Here is a 15,433-nt window from a genome sequence, read left to right as displayed (position 1 = left end):
ATTTGGAAATCCCTGAGTGGACTCCACTTGCAGCTCTGCAGATCCTCAACTCTCATTGATAATGCAGTTTAAATGTTCAGTGAGTCAAATAATATAAAATGCAAAAATTATCCAAGCTATGCTGATGAAAAGAAATGTAAATGGTAACTTCTTACTAAAATATAGGGTGTGCCTTACCTCTTGCTGTGCATATCCACGCCTGAAATTAAGCACAAGAAAAACAGGACATTAATCCAGCTATTCAAGTTGTAAATATAAATATGCATTTTACCAATATAATTTTCCTCAAAATGTAAAGACTTTTCAATAGAACATTATGGGCCTCACAGTACATCCCACTGAATTCTGTAGAACTACCCTAAAACAAATAACATGGCATATAGATTATGTTGCATCCTTATGAGGACTTTTCCTTGCTGTGCTTCAGGTTCCCAGTCCTTGAGACTTAATTTGTCCCACGACTGTGGGAGGCAATCACATTTTCTTTGTTTCACCTTTGTTTAAAAAGGGCATCAAAGGCATTAACATGAGGGTGGCTCTTGGGCAAATGCATTGGAAATAATGATCAAGATACAAAGAAATAGATAATGATGGCAACAGTACGAAAATAGGCCATAAATTTCTTAAGTACTGGGTTACTGTGGGTTTCTTTTGATTATTACTGCCAACAGAATAATAAAAATGAGAACCCAAAATTGACCAAGGAAGGCAAGGTTCATTTGACATGGGCCGGGTACCATATCCTAATCCTAGATCTCCCAAGGAGATATGCGTAACTCTCCCCCCCACCTAAGAATGCATAGAAGCAAAGGTGGAACATCTATTTGTAGTTAAAAGCTGCTGGCCACATGTCAGATATTCAAAAGCCTTCTCCTTGTATCTATTGCCCTTGGAACCTTCCATAGGGTCACTTCAGAAAGTCAAGACACATCTAGAAAGATCTTCCATCAAATCCATAGTTCAGACGGAACTATGGTTGGAATGGAACATACTGAAAAACAGGATCTGCCCCTCAGAAATGTTTCCTGGTAGCATCTCATGTATCACAGTACTGAATAGCTTAAAGCCAATGGAGGGTTGGACCCAGAATTAGCTTTCTTAGAGTAGGCACATTAATGGCTCTACAAGTTAGTCATGACTAAATTAGGTCCCACTGATTTCAATGGATCTACTCCAAGCTGGAGCCAATCAGGAGAAATTTCAAAGCAGCTTGGGAGTTTGGATGGTGGAGCTACAGGTCAGTAGCGGCTGCTGAGGTGGCACAGGTGGGACACCATCACTCTCCTGGCTTCCCAACACAGTGGGTTACTGTGGAGGGGGTGAGGTGCAAGGAACCTGGCCTTGTGGTGGCAGGAGTGGCAGACTGGCTCTGCCACCATGGACCAAGCACCCCCCCTCCTTCCTAGGAAGTGCCAATCAGCTGCTATGTTGAGAAGCCAGGAGAGCAACAGTGTCACGTTGCTTCACTGGCTATTGGGTCGCATCCAATGCTTCTGTTGACAAAAGTCTTTCATCGGGAATTCCTTTTCTTCCCCATTCCACCTTCCATCAGTAGAAGGGAAACAGTGCAACCCACTGAATGGGGAACTGCAGTTTGTTAAGGGTTCCAGGAAACTGTAAATCTGTGAGGGGTACAGTACATTTCCTAGGATGTGGGGTGTGTGCTTTAAATGTTTTGTGTGTATGCAGAAAGAATCTTTAAATGACTTGGTAGGCAGACAACGATCCCATACACAGTTACTTGGGAACAAACACAATTGGATTTACCAACTGGAATGCAAGTAGCTGTGGCTTCCCCTACCCATTTTTTCTGATACCTTTGTTCCACCCCATGCTTCCCATTGTAGAAAGCCGGATTCAAAATGTGCTGCAGAGTGGATGTGGCAGGAGAAGGGCAGAAGGTGAAATGGGCAGCTGCTGTGTTGTATGCTTGATCATCCATTTCCATCCATTTCCAGGGTGCAGTTTTGAAGACTTAACATTTTCTCACGACATAGCCCACTAAATTCAAGGGGACTCAGCCCCCCAGTAACTGTGCACTGATTGCCAGATTAGGCATTTAATTGCATGCTTATGGACAACTGGTTTTAGTCAGCTTTAAGAGCACTTAAGTTCCTCTGGACTGATCTCTTCATGTTCTGTTTAGGACTTACATTTTTTTATCTTGAAGCAGACATGCTCACAATTATATTAAGGCTAAACTAGTAGAGAAGCAGCAGATGAGGGAAACAATTTAATGACACCTAGGGGGGAAATAAAGAAGAGTCTGGAGGATCACATTTAATTTTTAATATTACCATCTGCAAATCTTTTCTATTAGCATTCAGCTTGTGTATTGGATTATCAGAGGTAAATTAATGCTGTAGTCCATTTGATAGGAAAGTAATGAACATCTAAAATGGAGATTTATCGCTAGGATTATCAATGACTTTTCAAAGTCTACCTAAGCAGTATTGCATTAATATTTTGTATGGCATGTTCCATTGCTGCCTCATGGTTAAAACTCTGGCTGCCTGCTGCTTCTTAGCAAAGCGGCACTGGAAGGAGGAAACTTGAAGAGCAAAAATGGCAGAGAGCAGCAGGGGAGCTTAACTTTCCCTTGTTCATTGTTCCACAGACACACCTTCACACAACCACTCCCACCCCAGTTGGCGTTCCTGACTGACAGAAACATAGATCTGAAAGTTGGGGGGGGGAGTTGTTTGAGAGGCCATCATTTATAGGGAGAAGCAGCAGGCAGGAGGAGGGCAGCTTAAGCCGTCTCCCACCTACTGATTTCCTCCTGAAAACCCACCAGTTAAGGTTTCAGGTACAGTATATCCTCACAATGGCAATATGGACCTGAAACCCAAGATGTGAGGAGTTCCGGGTTCGCAGAAAAGACCTTGCCACCCACTTCCTTGTCCTCATTGTTATTCCCTGTAAATGCAACTTTGCAGAAGAGAGGCTGTGGTCAGGGTTTTAAGGCACAAGGTAGCAAAAGAATGTGCAACTCCACCCACTGTCTCCAAAACCAAGATGGCTCAGATCCCAAGTGGCAATTCTCAAAAGCACTTCTACGTTTACATAGAGACTGACAATAATACTTCTTCTGCTGGCCAGGTCACAGCTTCCCAAGCCTCAATGATCATGTCTGGATGGTTCAATCTTCAGAGGACGTTTTATAGAGCTGCCACTAGAAGGAAGAAGCTAATCGTCTCTGAGCACACGCTTCTGTGATCCAATGTTGCAAGCAAAATAAGCAACACTATTGCTTTAATTCAGGGATGGGGAACCTGTAGACCTCCAGATGTAGTTGGACTACAGTTCTCATCATCCCTGATCACTGAGCAGGCTGGCTGGACCTGACTGAAGCTGGAGTTTAGCAACATCAAGGGCCGGGGAACTGATATGCACTGAATGATATAGTGTCAAATAAAACTGTTCATAACAAAACATTACATAATAGTTATGTAATAACCTGCAAACTGTTCATAATAAAACTGAAATAATACTTTTCTTTCTCTCTTATTTTTATAAAACAGATCTCAAAATGTTTTGGCAATGGCTGCCATGCTATTGCCCTAAGTATTAAAGGAAAACTGGAGAAGAATTAATATACATAATATTTCTTATACACAAGCAGTTGTTACTAGAAATCCCGCCGCCACTTTTTACCAGTCTCTTAAGTTGCACTCAGTATGCACAACCAATGATCTTTTAGGTAATTTGGACTCCTGACAACTTTGGTTTTCAATCTTTCTTTCTTAAAAGTAAGGCACATTTCTAATCATTATTGTTACGAAGACAAAAAACTTGAAAATGCATTTATGGTTTTGGCTAAATGTGAAAGCTACATTGTAATTCTAGTGGCTTGAAGGAAAACCATAGACCTATCTCCTGCAAACTGTCATCATTTCTGGATGTTCAATGAATAGTAGTAGCTGAGCAAAAATCTCTTAAATCTCAATCTCAAAGAACAAATAATGATATATAATATATATAATGATATATAATATATAATGATATATAATAATGTCCAAACAGCAGCAGATGTCAGAACACTTGCTGTACATATACACCACTTCTGGATACAAGAAACATAATTTGAATAATTGTTTGCATACTGTCCTGCAATTTTTTGGTGATACAGATTTAAAGGAGTTACAATTTGCCAACTCCAGTTACTGGATGGATAGATTCCTATGTGTATTAGCCTTACTCTAAACCTTTTTTTAGTTGTTATCTTGTATGAAACCCAAATGATAGATCAAAATCAAAGGCAGTAAACAGAATGTAGAATTAGAACATGCTTTCTTGCAACTTTTGGCTTCTGAGATAAAGGTTTTTATTTAAAGCTTCAAAGATACTGCCTATCTCTGTAAATGATAAATACACAGGCTCTTTTCAAATAGCTCATGGAAGGATCACTTGTTTCTCTTTAATCAGTTCCATTCTATCCTTGCTGTAAAAAGAATATAGTTTTTCAGAGTCCCTCTCTGGTCTCTGATCAAACAGTGCTCCAAAAATGGTTTGCCACTCAGAGCAGTGTCAGCTGGACTGAATTTTCAAGGGGCCTCAAAACACCAAACTTCAGGTGTGCATGGCCCTCAAGGCTAAAAATGGTCAACTTCTAACAAGATATCTAGCACAGAGGACACTGGTCTTCTCAATGGCTTCAGACTCTTTATGTTACATTCTGCAGATATGTGCAGTAGGAGATCTCCTTGTGGTGCAATTTCTTTTACTCCTGTTTTAAAAGACATTGGAGACACCAAAAAAGGAAAAAAACAGGATGGTTTCAAAACAAGCAGAAAAGAAAAGTAGGCCAGCCAGAAGCCACATCCACACCATACATTTAAAGCACCAGGTCTTCCTCTGAAGAATTCTGTCAGCCATTTTGGGTTTTTGATAATGCTTAGAATTCTAACTGTAACTTTGGGAGGAAAATAGGGGTCTCCTAACAACTCTCAGCACCCAAAACAAATGACTGTTCCCAGAATTCTTGGGGGAAACTCATGACTGTTCATGGGATCACACTGCTTTAAATTTATGGTGTCTATGTGGCCTTAATTATGTCTACCTGAAAAGAAGTGGGGTGGTTAGGGGTCTACCTGAAACATAGGCAAATGGCACCCCGCCCCAAACAAAATGATAATTTATGTTGGAAAAAAGACACCATTTATGGCCCTAAAAAGCATTCTTTAGAATGACAGCATTCATTTCACCCAGGAGATTATTCTAAAGTTTGGCTGAACTAAAGAAACCTTTGTAAACAGGCTTCTTGTGTACTGGCTGACCCACTTGCATATGGAAGGTCACACATGATTAGAGATTCATTATCCTCTTGATGAGATCCACCAGAAACTAATTTTGAAAGGCAATGGCCATTTGGTTCTGAATAATTTAGTGCTTTGAAAAATACATTCTTCAGTAATAGATTTCGCGTGCCCTCTCTGGTCTGCCCATATCAGCCCTTCAAACCCACATGACTAGCATTGTTCAAAGTAGGAAGTGTAATGGAATCTAAACATACTACAGACGTCATAGCACATGGAAACTGTTTTTAAGGACCTCAACATGATGTAAGGCTCCAACTTCAGGTTTAACCTGAATGATAGTAATTGAGGCTGCAATCCTATATCCATTTGCCTTGGAGTGAGCCTGGCGTGCTCATGGTCCATGAAGTGTCGGACTAAACAACAACAATAAGCCTGCTGGAACTTCATGAGGCTTACTTGCTCACAGACAGGTACATGTAATCCACACATTTTCACAAGGGCTGGAAAAAATGTCTGGTCTAACATGAAAAGTAAAAATGAAGATTATTTTGATTTTTGCTTTAAATTATGCACAAGGACTTCAATATGGGAGGAACTCTGCCTGTGTGCTTGCTGATGCACCCTCTTAATAACAGGTTAATTTGTACACTGCCAAGGTGAGGAACCTGTGAATGATGTTGAGCTCCCAAGTCTCATCAGCTCCAACTGTCATGGACAATGATTAGGAATTATGGGAGTTTCAGTCCAATAACAACCGTAGGGCCCCAGGTTTCTTACTCCTAATATACAGCAACATGATAATTTTCCAGCGTGCTCTGCATCAAGGCAAACTGATCACGAGAAGCAGGAATGGGAAACCTGTAGCCCTACAGAGGCTTCTGGAAACAGTTCCTCCCTGGCTACTAACTAGCATGAAGGTGACGTGAACTGGAATCTGACAGCAAACCCCTTCAGTATATCATCACCACTATCTTAATATATTCCCCACCCTTCACCCTAAGGTCCCAGGGTGGGTTGTGACAGAGTAAAGAGGTGAGTCTTCAGCATTTGCCCCAAACTGTACAGTGGTATCTTGGTTTTCGAATGTCTCAGAAGTTGAACACTTTGGTTTTCAAATGCCGAAAACCCAGAAGTAAATGCTTCCGTTTTTGAATGCGCCTCAGAAATCAAACGGCTTCCATCCCCACCCCCCAATTTTCTCTATTGAATTTGCACTCCGCCCTTCGCAGCTCAGTTTTCGAATGTTTCGGAAGTCAAACGGTCTTCCAGAATGGATTACATTCGAAAACCAAGGTACTACTGTATAATGAATTTGTCAGATGCATCTCTATGGGGATGGAGTCCTACAACTTAGGGGATGCCACAGGTAATGCCCTCTCCTAGGCCACTCCCTCTAACCCAAAGTTTTAGGAGGGTGGTGGAACTAGCAAGAGGGCCCCATCTTGTATAGAAGTATAGGAGATAGTATGTTTCTGAATACCAGCTGATGGGTAACGTAAGTGGGGAGAGTTCTGTACTGCTCATGCCCTGCTTGGTGGCTTCCCCTACTCATCTGGTTGGCTACTGTGGGAACGGGATGCCGGACTAAATGGGCCAGCGGGGCTCTTATGCTCTTATGTGTCTTTTGGGGGGCCACAAGTTTCTCACCCCTGCTTTAAAGGCTGCCCTGAACTTTCCATTACTTAAAGGAACTCAAACACTGTATAGCAGCATGTTACAGTATGTTGATAAGGCTTGAAAATTTAGCTAGTTATGCAGAACTGCAGCATTTCGTTCAATTTCAGTGCCATTCTGAAATAACAGAATGAAGCAAATTGAAACTTACAGACTTAGAAACCTCTTATTTCAGGAGTTCCTGCCGTTCCTGAAGACGTGCTATACTCAAGAGCGCTCAAAAATGTTAAACTTCTGTTGTAGCAAGAAAAGAAAATGAATTGATTACTGTACTCACTACATAGCTGGCTATTATTGCTACTGATGACAGACGCTGGACCTGAAATAAACTCCACCTTGAATAGGAGACTTTATTAAGCACAAAGCATTTTCTAATGTGTCAGCAGAACTCAAGTGATGAAGTTTGCAGCGCTTGGCTCCGGGACAAAATAGAATCTACCTTCAGCAATTTTTGATTGAGCCATCCATACTTGTCCCAAGAGCCACTGGAGAAAAAGCCAGACGGTGAAGAAAAGCAGCATATTTTTAGACCTTTAACTAAAGTACCCTTGTAATTACTTGTCTGTGCATGACTGATAATATTAGTGCAACAAACTGGCTTTAAGCTTTTAAAGTTCACTCCAAATACATGCTTTCTTTTGACACTGTTCATTAACCCTTTCCTCTTAAATATTAGTTTTAATATAATTATTCTGATTTGAAGGGGCAAGAGGAAAGATGTGATGAGTTGAACTCACATCCTAACCAGGGTACAACAGCAAAGATCTGTGATCAAATCACCCACTGTCATTTTCTTTCATGGAAAGAATATCCAGAGTGAGACTCTTTTGCAATGGTGGTGAAGAGGGGAATCAATACTTTCTCTGATGGAAGTCACCTTGTTCCCTATGCCCTAGATCAGGGGTAGGCAACCTAAGGCCCATGTGCCGGATGCGGCCCAATCACCTTCTCAATCCGGCCTGCAGACGGTCCAGGAATCAGCATGTTTTTACATGGGTAGAATGTGTCCTTTTATTTAAAATGCACCTCTGGGTTATTTTGGGGGCATAGGAATTCATTCATTATTTTTTTTCAAAATATAGTCCGGCCTACCACATGGTCTGAGGGACGGTGGACCAGCCCACAGCTGAAAAAGGCTGCTGACCCCTGCCTTAGATGGACAGAAGGTAGGACATTGGAGAGTTTCAGTAGATAACCAAGGGTTTCTGACTCACTAATTGTTCAAGACTAGCAACAATAAAAAAATGCTCCCCCTCTTCTAAAAACACTAGGCTACTGAAATGAAGAAAGCTGAGGGGGAAAACCAAGTGGATTTTTTGTATGGCAGGCCTGTGAGCTCATTCTTGATACTGAAAACAAATCCCTGGTCTGTGAATATGATCAGAGGTACCTTGTTCCTTAGTTTTAAGAGAATTGCCCCCTTCCACTGCCAATCACTATTTTACACCTGGCTCAGGTTGACGGACCCCTGCATTTTATGAAAAACCACTTCTGAAGTCCACTTTCCTCTGCAAGGTAGTCTGGTGCAGTATAGACACCTCTCTTCCCCCCACTCTGTAGCTAAAAGCAGTTTTGAGGGGAAATGTTCAATCTCCATCTCCCCAGTGCTATTCCCATGATCCAAATAATTCCCTGCCCTCTGCTTTTTACCACAGAATGGCAGATATGTGCTTATATAGCTCCAGCTTCTCTATCTACTTTGGCCTTTAGCCTTTTTTCTTCTTCTAGCTTGTCATGTATTCAGAGAGCCAGCTACCCAATTTAATAAAATTATCATTTAAGAAATAGGTTTCATTTGGAGAACTTCAAGCCAAATGCCTGCAAAATCTACCCCACCAAAAAACCCACACACTTATAAATCCCTCTTTTTGTAATAACAATTCAAATTACTTTATTAGATTTGATGAAATTGGGGGAGAGGGACTTTCTGAAAGAAATATGCTGAGCAATGTAGCATGCAGAATGGGGAAACTCTGTGTTTTAATAGGAATATTTTCTGTCTTTCTTTTTTTATAAAATGCTTTTTACACAAAATAAATTACAAACGTGAAGTCTTAGAATATGCAGTGTCAGTATATGAAAAAGTAATGAAAGGCATGCTGTGGATTACAGAAAGAAGGAAGAGAAGGTGGAACGACAAATCAGAAAACTTTTATCAACACTACAAGCCTGCCATCCTCTCCAATCTACAGAACAAGATGATACGTTATTGTAATAACTTCAGCTTTCCTCCCCCCACTTTTCTTTTGCTGAGTCTGTTTTGCTTGCTATCTCTTGCTTTCCAGTGACATCCAACATCTTACAGTGAAAAGTTAAGACCTCTCCCCTGGCGAACGTGAAAGCAATAAGATACCACAACCCCTCTTTGCACTGCAGGGTTGCTTGTTGATACAAATGCTTTTGACGGAAGGATGCCCCTCTCCCCAATAAACAAAAACATCCCCATTTAGCATTGCATCTGAGCTAACATGTGCTTCCAGTCCACTGATTTTAGTTCTGGAATGCCTCTTCCTCCTCCCCCTAAGAAATAAAAGCAGTACTTTTTGAAAAAGTAGATAAGGACAGCACTCCCATAGGGAAATAAGCATCATAAAATTAATCCATCTGGACCAGCTGAAGAAAGGTGTTATTGTGGATTTGCAGGTTTGCAAAGTCAGGAAGAAAAAGGGGGGGAAAGAGAAGAGAAACTCTCAGTGACGATGACAAAGCAGTTCTGTGGATCTGGAATACATGGGGGTCCTGAGCAACAGGTTTGCAATGGTACCAGGCTATACATCAGGCAACATACACAGGGTTGTCATAATGCAGTGGACTGCGATGGGAATCTTTTTTCAAGTTCCTCCACTATGCAACTCAAGTTTCCATTCTGCTGGCTGTGCTCAGTCTCAGTCACCGTTTGTGTGCTTGGTGGTTCTGGCGTTGCAACTGGCCTCAGCTTGGCGATGTGCTTAGGTAAGATGTGGTTTTTGTCTATTTGACTATACATATTGGCCACAGATTTTTCAATATCTGCTAAGTTCTGGATGTTTTTAAGAATCCCCTTCAGCTCCCGGCGAGGAGGGTCAGGTAAATCAGGGATGCAGACCACTTCTTGTTTGGAGGGTGACTTGGTGTGTTTTGCAGGGGAGAGGAGCTGAGTGCTTAGAGTAGACGAAGAAGATGATAAGGAAAGGCTGGGAGGAGGGGAAGGAAATGGAAGTGGCAAGGGGGGAGGAGTTGGTGGTGGGGGGAGGGGAGACGGAGGCGGTGGTGGCGGCGGAGGGGTTTTGGGTGGATCAGGAATGATTTCCATTGCTTCCACAGTAGGCTGATAGGGTAAAAGATTTTGGCGAGCTGGAATTTTGATCCTAAAGGAAGGAGGAATGGGCTTGTGAGTTGGTGGAGGGGACAAATGTTCGGGAGCATCATGGTGAGTTATGATCACAGAAGGTATAGTAGACGTGTCGAGTTCAACCACCTCAGAGTGAGGACTGAGGGAGGAAAAAGAAGGTGAGAGATGGACAGGAGATGGAAGGAGGCTTTCGGTAGACAACTCAAGTGAGCTCTCTCCATCCTGAGTGCAGCTGCTGTGTGTCGGTGAACGCAAACTTTTCATATCTCGGGATCTCACTTGTTTCATTTCCTGCAGGGCCTGCTGTTCAAACTGCCTTGCTTTCTCTTTGACTGATATCTTTGTGCCAATGATCTTTTTGAAGACTGGGCTGCCAACGTCGGCTCTGCGGTGCTGAATCCCTGCCCTTTCCTTCTCTGCCCTGATTCTCTCCTGCTCCCACTGAACTGGGTCCATAATGACTGTCCTACTCAAAGCATCAGAAAGGTGTCTTCTGGGAAGACGAGTTGGTAGAGTCCATGCCCGATGAATGCTTCCCAAAGGCCATCCCAACAGAGAATTTTTCAAGGCTAACCTTCTGGGAGAAAAGGGGGACAGAAAATCTTTTCTCTCTGGCAAGACCCCAGAATAAGCAGAACCCTGGATCGCACCCTCCATGTACAGAGGGTTCTGAGTTGTCAATGGGTTCTCATCAGACAAAAGCGTAACATTACTTGCAGATTTGGGGAAGTTATTGTTCAATGTTCCATTGATATTAGATTGCTTGTGGGCCTCAATAGCACGAGAGGCAAAGCTGCTTATAGCCCTCTGACGGTCCCCTTCTTCAAAGACTGACTTTTTCCCCCTGCTTTGTTGAAATTGATAGAGAAGAAAAAGACTTGAAAGAAAGAAAATAATCACAGGTAAGGAAGCATGCATGGACATTGATTTGAATGAGAAAATATAATCTGAATGCTATGAACAAAAAACAGTGACGTCTAAAGCTTTCTAAGGATATCTAAGAATCTAGAGCTACATTTAATTAATCTATATGTAATTAAGCTACAAACACAAGACATTTATTTATTTACTAAGGGAAATGGTTCACTTCTCTTACCAAGGGAAGGCAAATAAGGTAAACTTTGATCTTCTTAATTTAAACAAATGCCTTTCAAAAGCTAATGCTTTGTATAAATCTGAATTTTCTCCTGAAAGCTCAAAAGCCATGACAAAGAGGCATTGTGTATGAGATCTGTTTCAAGGAGTGCACATGGTGTCTAGGTTCTTGCTTATAGTAAGTGGGGATCAAAGAAATAAAATGACAGGACAGTGGATTGTGAGGGAAGTTCCCAGTCTAGTGATTTCTTTTGGCTTCAGAGACCTGAAGTACACATGGACTCAGCCACAGAAAGGCCTTTACCATTCATCTGAATGGAGGAGACAGCTTCATGTTGAGAGCTGCTCCTTGAGTCGATATGCATAGGGGCACCTATATGAATAAGAACTCGGTTGTACATTATTGTAAACATAAGGGTCTGGACTGGGATGTTTGTGTTGCAAATGGGCTAGAACAGTCACCAAAACAGCTGTTAATCCCTGTTCTATCTGAAACATCATGGATTTATGGTAACATGCTGTGCATATGCTCCATATTCCTAGTGGGATCAGGAGTCTATTGCTGTGTTGATATGGTGAGTAGTTGTAAGATTACGGGGTTAGTGTGGGATGAGTCACTTCTCATGTGGTCTGCTTGCAAGAGCAAATGGAAATTGTATTTAAATGAGTCAACCCACTAAGCGATAGTCCTGTGCAAGCTCTGCTCACTTCACTAACAAGGCACTTTCAGGAGCAGTGGTTGGCAGGCTATGCTCTATGCTCCCTATAACTCAAATCTATTTTGGCTTAGCCTAACTGCAGACATGGTGAAATGAAAAGGCTATGCTTTGGTGATTTGATGATTGCAAAGCTTAAACTGCTCAATAGATCAGTCCCATTGGCGTTAATGAGCCTTCCAGTAAATGCACGTTTTCAGGTTGCAGCCTCTAAATTTTAGAGGTGCCAACAAGTTGAAGGGGATAGAATCTACTCACCAGAAATGTCTTCACACACAGTACAATGACAGTGCTTTCAGTTCCTTAGCCCTACTTCCCTTTGGAACGTAGTACATTGAATGATTTAGAAATAAATGTCTTCCAGGTACTACATTACTAGGAAATAATTGCAATTCTCAGTAACAAAAATCAACTACTTTCCCCATTTGCTACAATATTACCTGCAATGGTTTGAGTTTACTTACTGATGCCTATGTGTCCAAAGACAGAGGAAAAGGAAGAAATGAGACATTAAATGAAATGAAATGTTAGTTCATGTATATAGTTGTGTATATTATGAGTAAATCCAAAGCCAACAATGAGAAAACAAGAGAAAACAAGTAGAATGAGTGATACGGGGAAAATCAGAAAAGCAATTAGAAGCAGATGTCCTCTTCAGAGCAACTATCATTTAAATTTGGAGAGATCACAGAAGCACTGGCACTTCAATTTCATGTTGAAGAACTTACTGAAGTGATACAAGTTATTGTTTTGCACAAAAACAATTTCACCGATGAGGTTTAAATACAACACAGTTAAGCAAAGCAAGGCGTTCTTAATCCACAAAGTCTCTCAGTAACTTCTCTGGGCACAGCAGGTTTTCTGAAGTAAGTCCCATTTCTAAAAACAACCTCATCCCACTGCCATCTTCATAATTGGCTCCCAGTGCTGCATAGAGTGCTGGGCTGCACTTTGGACTCTTTGGATTTTGAGCTCTATCCGATCTATATCTGGACATTAGAACTTCTGTACATGCATACCATGTTCCTCACCCCGTGACAACCTTGTCCTCCCTCTTGAAACTCTCCCTCCCTCATTACTGGGAGTTTGCACTCAATAATTTTTAAGGACTAAACAGGCTGAAATGTTATGAAATGTCATAAGTAATGACATTTTCTGGGCAAGTGACAGTATAGTGATGATAACCTTTCATACAATTTCCACTTTAATGCAGAAGTTAATAAAACACATACACACACTCTCTTGAAAAAGAACAACAGATTAATTTATTCACATGTGCTATTCATAAATGTACAGACCCTAAACCTGGTGACCGCACACTTTCCTTAAATTTTTTGTTGAGCACTATCCAGAACTTCTGCATGAGGTGCGGGGGTGATCAGGAAGTTCTGATGTATATAACTACAATCACAACCTATTAGAAGGAGTGAGCTTCCTATGCTGTGGTACAGGTGGATGGCATCACATCCCTTACAGGCCCATGGACTCATCCGGCCACATACTAAATAATGGAAGATTACCTCCTGCATTACCCGTGCACTAATTCCTGGGCAAGCCATACGTTCCAAGTTTTGTATGTCAAGAATGGAATTTTCTGGTTGAAATACCAGCCTGCTTGAATATCACTTCCATCATTTACAGCTGACTCCATGGTGGATTGACTCTACGCCATAAAACCCTGGTGTCAGAACCAGCTTCATAGTGTGAGTAGTGTGTCAGTGAAAGCAGCAGTACAGAATCCTGGTGGTGTGAAATATTTTGCTTCCTCCAGATTTAACTTGTTTTGTCTCCACTCTGATGACATCACTGGCTCTGCTCCCTCAGATCCTGAGCTCCCTTCCCCTTGACCTGGCTCTGACCACACACCCCTCTTTCTATCCTAGGCTGGCAACTTCCCTGGGTCTTGACAACCAACCCTTGACTCTTGCTGATACCCGAAAAAAAGTCAGATTAACTGGCACGTCACTCGGGATACAGTGACCAGTGAGAAATGCTAGGACCCACAAAGCTCATAGGCTATCAATCTCCCCCATTCCAATTGTCCGAGGATGTGGTAACTACTAGAAATTGGTGCAACAACCCCTTCTTGGCACAGGATCTGCCTGGGCAATCTTCCCACCATAGCTTGGCTTTGCCCACATGCTCTAAGCAGGAATAATCTGCATAGAAGGGGTAGCCCAGACCCAATAAGCTGCGGATCATGAAAAAAAGGTATAGTAGCAAAAAATGATATTGCCAAGGCATGGCTTGCTGCCCAGGTATGCCCACACATGGTGGCTTCTACAGCCAACGCTCTATTGATGATAGTGAATGCTGGATCACACCCAGCATTTAAAAGTTGTAAACTATTTCTGAAATGATACGCTGTTGTCAAACATGTTGTTAAAGTGATTTTTTTAAAAAAATGCTTTGGAGAAAATTATATGATGCTCTTTGAGCTACATTTTCCCTGGATGCAACTGGCATCAGTAACCCTGAGAAAACTTATCCTTCCCATAATTGCCTTGTATTTAAACAAACGAGCAAATGAAAACACTCTTCCTATGTAAAAAAAGGGGGGGCATCATAAAGATATTTACATGGACTAGATTATAAGACTTACCAGAATAACAAGGGCAAAAATGTGCAAGGCAAAAATGTGCAAGGGCAAAAGTGTGCATTGTTTGATATAATAGCATCTCTTACCACAGTTGACAGTATAATCAGAGTAACCTTGGGCCTCAAATGCGTTCCAGAAAAACGATCAATGCTGAATTGACCAACATTGCTATGACAAGCCATTTTACAACCTCAACTTCAGGGACTGAATGTGGCCCTCCATGGATCTCTATGCACCCTCAGGACCTTCCCCAGGTCACATTTATTTCTTGTTTAAATATTTATAAACCACATTTTCATATATAATATCATGTCTTTCATTGATCCTATTCTGTGATGTGTTACCAAATTGCGATAACATCTCTTGTTTGCTTGGGTGGAGAAAACTGTGGGTGGGGAACACAGAAACCTGTCTTTTACATGGCTAGCCTGTTGCCTATTGTACAAAAGCAGTGCCTTTTCTTTCATTTGGGGGAACTTGAGGGTACACAGTACTGGCATCACGTTGTTGTTGTTGTTGTTGTTGTTAAAAAGTGTGGCATTTACAGTAACAACATCATGGTGAGTACTGGCACCTATTTTTCTAGAAACAAAAAGCATTGTACAAAGGGTTACATCTGTTGCTTTGGCCATTTTTGCCTTTGGCTCTGCCCACCACTGATATTTGGCTGTCAGGAAGGTTGAACGTGTCAGAATGTGGCCCCCAGGCTGAAAACATTTCCCCATCATAGATCATAACCACCATGAGTGGCTTATTA

General features: G+C 41.7%; 1 protein-coding gene across 11 annotated transcripts in view; it reads right to left on the bottom strand.

Annotated features, from left to right (window-relative positions):
- The window catches only part of PCDH15 (protocadherin related 15), a 628,220-nt gene that overhangs the window by 12,338 nt on the left and 600,449 nt on the right, over positions 1-15,433 (bottom strand). For all 11 annotated transcript variants that reach the window (XM_053388594.1, XM_053388604.1, XM_053388605.1 and 8 more), the window contains one exon: positions 178-199. In XM_053388594.1, the coding sequence (XP_053244569.1) occupies positions 178-199 (22 nt within the window). The remainder of the gene's footprint in view (positions 1-177; positions 200-15,433) is intronic.

This window comes from Podarcis raffonei, chromosome 5, assembly GCF_027172205.1.
Source record: "Podarcis raffonei isolate rPodRaf1 chromosome 5, rPodRaf1.pri, whole genome shotgun sequence".
Classification (NCBI taxonomy): Eukaryota; Metazoa; Chordata; class Lepidosauria; order Squamata; family Lacertidae; genus Podarcis; species Podarcis raffonei.
This window is presented reverse-complemented; position numbering and strand designations above follow the sequence as displayed.